Consider the following 7,770-nt stretch of genomic DNA (forward strand, 5'->3'; position numbering starts at 1 on the left):
GAACCCCCCCCCCCCCCGCCTCCCCTCCAATATTTTGATATTACAAGAAAATAAATCTAGTCTTGCAAGCCACCAGAAAATTATTGAATTTAGTAGCAAAGAATGAACACTCAGCCCACAACCTCTATCCCTGACATGAATAAACCTTTATTTTGTATATAACTAAAATAACTATGTTCCAGGCAGTCCATTATGTTCACTAGCAATTGCTCACCACGCTATTGCTCATGTACAAGAGAGGATGGTGGTAGGTTCCTTTTTGGTCTTATATCCTAATTTCACATTTGAATAACAGGGGTGGGGTTAATTGTAACTTGTAGTCGAAGCCCCAAGTATAGTCTGAACTTGAAGTCGAAGCCCCAAGTATAGTCTGAACTTGAAGTCGAAGCCCCATGTATAGTCTGAACATCGCAAGGTTTTCTTTTGTTACCTTGGAAACTTTTTACACCAATTCAGGTTTTCTTTAAATGACAAAATGACTTATGTAGCAATTATATTTGTATTATAATATATTTATTTTTTAACAATAGTTTTCCTTTATGTATCACCTTTCTTATATATTTATTTTTTAACAATAGTTTTCTTTTATATATCACCTTTCTTTACAGAGTTTAAGATGTTTGGCACACACTGGATTTTAGCCATGGCGGTGAAGCTACTTTTAGCTGGTATTTTAATATATTTTTATTTAGTTTTCCTATAATTCCTGATATTTTGTAATTATTGCAGGCTAAAGAGAAGCTAAAGAGGTTCTGCTAATTCTTAAAATAAACCTGTACTTTGTCCATATTAGGAAAAGACATTAACAGATGAACTAAACAGGACAGACAGTATGGAGCCAGCACTTACATTCTCAGTTCTCCTCTGCTTCCGAAACTGTGACAATTTATACCTGGTGGCAAATAATATGACACTCTCCCTGTCACCCCACATTGTAACACTTGTTGCAGGTCAAGTCTTGAATGCAATCTGGGGGAGTATGTATAGCCTTGTGCAGTTGTCGACCAGCAAGCTACAAAACCAGGTCTGGTCACTAACTAGCACAGTACCTATACACTAGAATCAGGGATGAGGGTCGGGTCGAACCCTCATTAGGAACCAAAGCAGCTTGTATTGATTTGGCTAGTTTACCTGCCCACCCGAATCTCCATTTTCTGCAACTGGAAGTCATTCATTTAGTGGTGATATCACTACCGCCACTAAGTGACAGCTTCCCGTCTGCTGGCTTGTTTCACATAGTATACAAGCTGGTAGGTATCCCAGGTTGATCTTCCACTATGCTCAATGGTTCTTCCTGCCGACCCCTACATCAGTATATGATGCAATACTGACGTTAGAAGGAACCACTGAGCGCAGCAGAGAACGAGAAATTTGGAATTCTGAAGGGACTTGAGGGGACAATTTCTAGAGTTGTTTATTATATTCCTTACCGAGAACTCCTATAACTGCTTACTAATTTTAGTGGCAGTGTTGCTTTAGTCATCTAAATTGAACACTGCCAAAATAATTGTTTCATTCTATATTTGATATGTTGCACTGTTGTGTTTTGTTTTTTTTTACTAGATAATAATTTACTGAAGGAAGCACAAATATTTCCACGTATGGAATATGTTCAATTAGGATCAAATGCTACCTTTTTCTGCAAGGTGAAAAGTAGTATCTACACAAGTGCACATCTGTCTTGGATGTTGACTCCAAATATAACTGCAGGAGTACAAGACGGGTGTCTAAACAAGACAGTGAGATTTATTACCATACAAAATATCTCAGCTGCATCTGTGGAGGTGGTTTGTAAAATCCCTGCAACTGATTCCTATAAGGACCTTCATCTGGATAAAATTTTCTTTAAAACTGGAAGTAAGTATAATATGGAAGAAACATAATGCCTATGATTTTCAGTACAGCAGAAATGAGGTGTATACTATATGATCAGGGCAGCTTGATGTAACGGCCGCCGCCGTCACGTCTAGCAGGGACGGGGGACGCGACGGCCAGCCGCTCCTTCTCTGGGCCGCTTGCGTTTCATGGTGGAGCGCACGCTCGTCACTTCCGGTTTCGGGGCCACGTGCATTCCACCGTGGAACGCGGAAGTGCGCCGGTGCATGCCGCGCCTCCTCCTCACCATAGCCCTATTTAAACGCCCAGACGAGACAGCATGGCATTCCAATATTGAGCCAGAACGCCTGCTGTCTCCTGGGACCCTCCATAGCCTCCAGACTGTGCCCTCCAGCCACACACACCGGAACCGGACACCACAAAGGACCCCCAGCTACCTCCAGCGGCATTCACCTTACAGCAAGTATCTCAGTGCAGTTGCACACTCTGCCATCAGGACTGTATACCTTTTGAAATACCAATTGCAAAACCTATCTACTTACTGGGGAACTGTACCAATGCCAAATAATACTGTCGTGTCTTCTATGCCTTGCTAATTCAGTACTCACGAATTGTATACTGGAGCTTATTGATAGGCTTGCTTAACCACTTCAAGACCAGGTGTTTAGACCCCCTTCCTGGCCAGTCCATTTTTCAGTATTCAGCGGTGCGGTACTTTGACTGAAGTTTATTCCGTCATGCAACGCTGTACTGAAATGAATTTTACACCATTTTTTGGGGACAGATAGAGCTTTATTTTGGTGGTATTTAAACACCACTGGGGTTTTTATTTTTTACTATAATTAGGAAAAATTACAGAAACTTTTGAAAAAAATTATGTTAGGAAACATTTAATATTACCCAGTTTTTTGGTAAAATATAAAAATCGGGGTCACGTCGGGTAAATAGACACCAAACATGTCAAGCTTTAAAATTGCGCGCACCCGCGAAATCGCAGAAAACTACCATACCCAAAATTGGCCATAGGCGACACTTTAAAAGCTTTTACCGCTCATCAGTTTAGTGTTATCAGTGATTGATGGCCCTAGACTTATTGCTCTCACTGCGACGTTCGCGGCGATATGTAACATGTGCGGCGTAATGGGCGCAATCGTCGTTTTTGCACGTATGCGCCCCCGATGCATGTTTGCATGCGTGTATGTATGGGTGGGGACTTTTTTTGTTTTTTTATTATTTTTTTCTTTTTTATGTGTAACTTTACATTTTTGGGGGGGCTTACATTTTTTTTTTTTTGTTTTTACTAAACTTTATTGCTATCACATACGGGGCTAATAAAAACCACCTATGTGATAGCAAAATATGTGACAGGTCCTCTTAGGCCGCGTTTTACTACGGCCGGCCCGGAAGTGGTTAAGGAATAACCCTCTCCGATCCATTTATTATTTAATTTGAGGCTGTGATGCTAAGAACCCTAACTCTCCGTTGAGTTGAGAGTGAAACCAGGGTTCCCCGCCTGAGAAGCCTCCGCAGCTGCGATCCACAACCCCCCCAGTTCGTAAATAGGTGTGACACTTGAAGATCTGTGTCAAGTGAGTAGCTAATTGCTGGGTCCAATACTAATTTTGTTCCCTAATAGAAAGTGTAAATATTTTTAGTGGTATGGTGGCAGGGCTAGTAACCGCTGTTAGGCTAATGGACTGGCTTTATCTAATTCACATGGTTTGTAGGCATGTGCAATTCGTTTCATTCTGAATAAAAATTCCGAAGAATATCGGCATATTCGGATGCATCCAAATTTCCGAACGAAAAATAACGAATCTGAACAAATCACAATTTCCAATAATGAAATTCGGATGCATCCAAATTTTTTCCAAATGCCATTTGGAACTAATTTGTGTTGTTACACATTAAAAAAAAAAGACCAGCTTGGAGTCCCCTCTTCAAATGATACCAGACCCTTTAGGTCTGGTAGGAATTTTAGGGGGGACCCCAATGCCAATTTTTTTTTTTTTAAAGCGTGTGGTCCCCTCTAAAATCCCTTACTAGACTCTTGATCTGAGCAGCAGCCTGGCAGAGCAGGAAAGGGTGAGTAACGAGCATGCGCCCCCCTCCTGCACCATACAAGACCACATGCCCTCAATATGGGAAGGATTTTTTGGGGACATTATTGGACAGAGAGCTGTTGATGAATGTAAACAAATGGACGGAACAAGTCAGTTGATGTCATGACTCGCTCCGCCCCTTTGTTGACATTTGGGAGCAGAAATTTAATTTTGCAGCCGGTGTACATCGGTTGTGCCAGCGGGTATTATGTCTTTATGTCTACTGCATAAGTAGTTTTTTATAAAAATATTTAATCACATTGTTTAACTATATAACAACCTAACTATAACATAATTATGTATAACAACCTACGTCAGTTTAAATTATTTAACTGGCTATAGTCCACAATAAAGAATATGCTGGCTGCCTGGTGCCTTAGTAACCCTTAATAATTCTGTTGCCTTGCAAGTACTGTAAGGACAGTTTAAATATTGCATTACGTCCATTCGGGGCTTAGCTATATGCTCCTGAAGGATTTCATTTTGAAATGTGCTCATTCTCCATCATTTTCTCTTCTCTTTCTGTTTCTGCATTTTTCTTTTTTTATACAGATCCACCAGAAACCCCACACAATATTTCCTGTATTTACTTCCATAAAAGAAACTTAACGTGTACCTGGATTACTGGAAAGAACACAAGACTTCCGACTCATTTTACCTTACTTAAGATAAAGTAAGTTATTTTTTCTCATTTCTATAGCAAAACAAGATTGCAGGCCAATCAGGTAATTCATGTTCTCCCTGTGCTTGTGTGGGTTTACTCCGGGTACTCTGGTTTCCTCCCACACTCCAAAGACATGCTGGAAGGTTAATTGGCTCCTGTCTAAATTGGCCCTGTAAAAAGTGTAACAGATTCCTCTATCTACGCTAAACTGTGTGTAGATGGAGGAATCTCCCGCTAGGCCAAGCTTCAGTATTTTGCTAGTCAGCCCCGTTGGCTCTCAAAATACCTGAACAATGCCTGCATCCAATCAGATTGTTCAGGTATTTTGACAGCCAGTGGGGCCGACTAGCAAGATATTGAAGCTAGGCCCAGTGTGAGATTCCTCCATCCACACAGTTTAGCGTAGATAGAGGAATCTGTTGCACTTTTTACATCTGACCATAGAAAAGCTGCAGAAAATCTATAGGTGTATGGCCACCTTAGCAGCTTAGCTTATTAACGGGAGGAGAGCGCTGTGTTTGTGTTTTTTTTGGGGGGGGGGGGCCCAAAAAAAATCTTGCACCAGGGCCCTTTGTTCCTTAGCTCCGCCACTGATTAGAAACTATGGGCATGTGCCTACAGGTGCCCCTACCACAGAGGTGCCTGATACTTGTATGCTGTTCAGTAGTTTTGAGGTGTTTAAAATTATTCTCCATTGAGACCTGAGATTCCTGACAGATTCTGGTGTGGAGTGGGGGTTATAACAAATGGGTATACTGTATGTACTGGTTTAAAGAAGGGGAAAATCATGCTGGACTTCCCAAAACAAAAACATGGCCTCTGGGTATTCTGGTAAATTCAGAGATTGAATAAAAACATTTGTAAACTTTAATTATATAGATTTTGTTAATTCATGTGTGTTTATTTCGACATAGGTTTGTCTCTGTGCATTGATTAGCATTTTAGGGTGTGGCCTGCTTAGATGGGCATAAGTATAAGCCACAGTTTTTCTTTGTCTATAAGGTTTCTGAAATGTAAACCACTTTGAGAAACACTTATGGTTAAATCAGAGCATGCCACATATGGGTAAATATAACACATCCAACCAAAATCGAAGTCTGAAGATCAAGGAGCATGCCACACATGAGTAAATATAACACTTCCAACCAAAATCGAAGCCATAAGGTCAATGAGCATGCTACATATGGGTAGGTGTATTTCTAAATGGCAACTGATAGAGCAGTCTGGCCAGACAGAGCAAACTAGTGCAAACAGTAGGAAATGTGGCCATGAGAAAAATGCTGTCATAGCATTCGCTCTTTCTTTTCGGTTTTGCATGATAGGCAGTCATGTTTCTTTCTTTCTCATTGTCAGACTGCTTGATACCTCAGTTATGTGTAGGACCAACACCAACTCTTGCACTTTCTTCTATCTTGATGATGGGGAGCAGCTTGATGGGGAATATGAAGTCCAAGTGGAAGCTGAGAATGAGCTTGGCAAAGTGGCAAGTCCTGTAATATCAGTGAACACCTACAGATTAGGTGAAGAATCTGAATGTTGTGCAATATGTGTTGTATGTATTATTGTTTTTTTAGCAGCACTCACTGCTTCCTCCTGATGACTTCTACATCAATGCAGGACATATTAGTAGTGAAAAAGAGAGCTAGACTGACACTCCTGGAAGTGCTGGTTTCCCAGCAGACTTGGGGGGGGATTGCTTTTTCAGTGGGAAAGGTAAGTATTCTGTTTCTTCTTTACAGGTATCTGCTTGCATGCATTTCTACTTATGTGGCAGAGTTGCTTTAAAGCAGAACTCCATCTAAAAATAACAAGATAAAAATGAATAGTCCATAAAAAAATTAAATAACAAAACCAGCTCTTGCTGCAATATTCATCTTCAATCCAGCAATTTCTCTCGCAGTACTTTTTTTTTTTTCTTCCACTTTGTTTCCTCAGTCTGACCAGTACTGTATAATTACGTTATGCTGGGTTCACACCTTAGCGTATTGGAAACTCGCGTTTGCCGCGCGTTTCTTACCGCGCGGTTTTACCGCGATTAGCGGTAAAAGAAATGCACGGCAAACGCGCGTTTCCGAGGGGGTATCCGGCTGTATCCTAATGGATACAGCGGGATACACGCGTAATACGCCCAAAAGAAGCTCCTGTACATGAGACAAACATGTACAAACATGGGTTTTCACCTGTTGCGCGTTTTACCGAGCGTAGGAACGCGCGGTAAAACGCTCAGGTGTGAACCGGGCCTTAAGAGGAACTCCAAGTATGTAAAAAGTTAACCCTTGCACTGGGGCTACCCCCTCACCACCACAAGGAATAACAGCTCGTTTTTCTCTAGGGGCCAGAAAATAAAAGATATACTCACCTGATCAACATGCGGCAGTCAGCACTCACCTCTTCCCTCTCTCCCCCTCCACTCTGAGTGTGGTATGTCCCTCGAGGTCCTCAAGCCTAATGGTAAATAAGATGTGATGATGTCATGGGCTTTGACTGCTAGAGCCTGGGGGAGAAGAGGCTGTGGCAACCGGTCTGGCAGCCAGGCGGGATTGAGGATCAGGTAAGTATATTTTTTTATTTGAGCCCCAGGACCAAAACGAGCAGTCAATCCTTGCAGTGCGGGAGTAGCCCCAATGCAAGGGTTAACTTTTTATGTTTCTGGAGTTTCTCTTTTACCCACTTCCTTTGAGCCAAGGTCATTCTTGACCTGCCCCAGCCCGTGACTGGACAGTGAAAGGAGAAGCTGCACATTGATGAGCTCATCTCTCTGTCAATGTACTTTCTCCATCTTTCAGCATGCCTCCCTCTGCTGTCCTATTCCCCAGAAAAACTCTTATTTTGTGTGATGCAGCTAGAACTCTATGGGGTTTTATTTAGATAGCCTGAGTGATATTATGACATTTTTAAAAATACCTGCAAACTAATTATGTAATTTCTTTAGTGAAAATTGACCCTCCTAACAGTTTGGGTTTGCAACCATTTTGCACTGAAAATCCATCGTTTTTGTTGTCATGGAGAAGACCTACTCTGGTGCCTGACGACTTAAATGTGAATTGTACTGTGCGGTATAAACAACTACAGAATGTTCAATGGGTAAGCATTTGGTAGAAAGCCTATATATATATCTATATATATCTCTATATCTATATATATATAGATATAGAGATATATATATAT

At 41.3% G+C, this 7,770-nt stretch overlaps 1 protein-coding gene across 1 annotated transcript in view; it reads left to right on the forward strand.

Moving 5' to 3' along the window:
* Positions 1-611: 611 nt before the first annotated feature.
* Positions 612-7,770, forward strand: part of IL31RA (interleukin 31 receptor A) — a 21,241-nt gene continuing 14,082 nt past the window's right edge. Inside the window, exons 1-5 of the mRNA XM_018562677.1 lie at positions 612-668; positions 1,564-1,857; positions 4,491-4,611; positions 5,956-6,122; positions 7,535-7,686. Coding sequence (XP_018418179.1) covers positions 617-668; positions 1,564-1,857; positions 4,491-4,611; positions 5,956-6,122; positions 7,535-7,686 — 786 coding nt within the window. The 5' untranslated portion in view covers positions 612-616. The remainder of the gene's footprint in view (positions 669-1,563; positions 1,858-4,490; positions 4,612-5,955; positions 6,123-7,534; positions 7,687-7,770) is intronic.

The sequence above is a fragment of the Nanorana parkeri genome, unplaced genomic scaffold (assembly GCF_000935625.1).
Source record: "Nanorana parkeri isolate BGI_ZX_2015 unplaced genomic scaffold, ASM93562v1 scaffold591, whole genome shotgun sequence".
In the NCBI taxonomy this organism is placed as follows: domain Eukaryota; kingdom Metazoa; phylum Chordata; class Amphibia; order Anura; family Dicroglossidae; genus Nanorana; species Nanorana parkeri.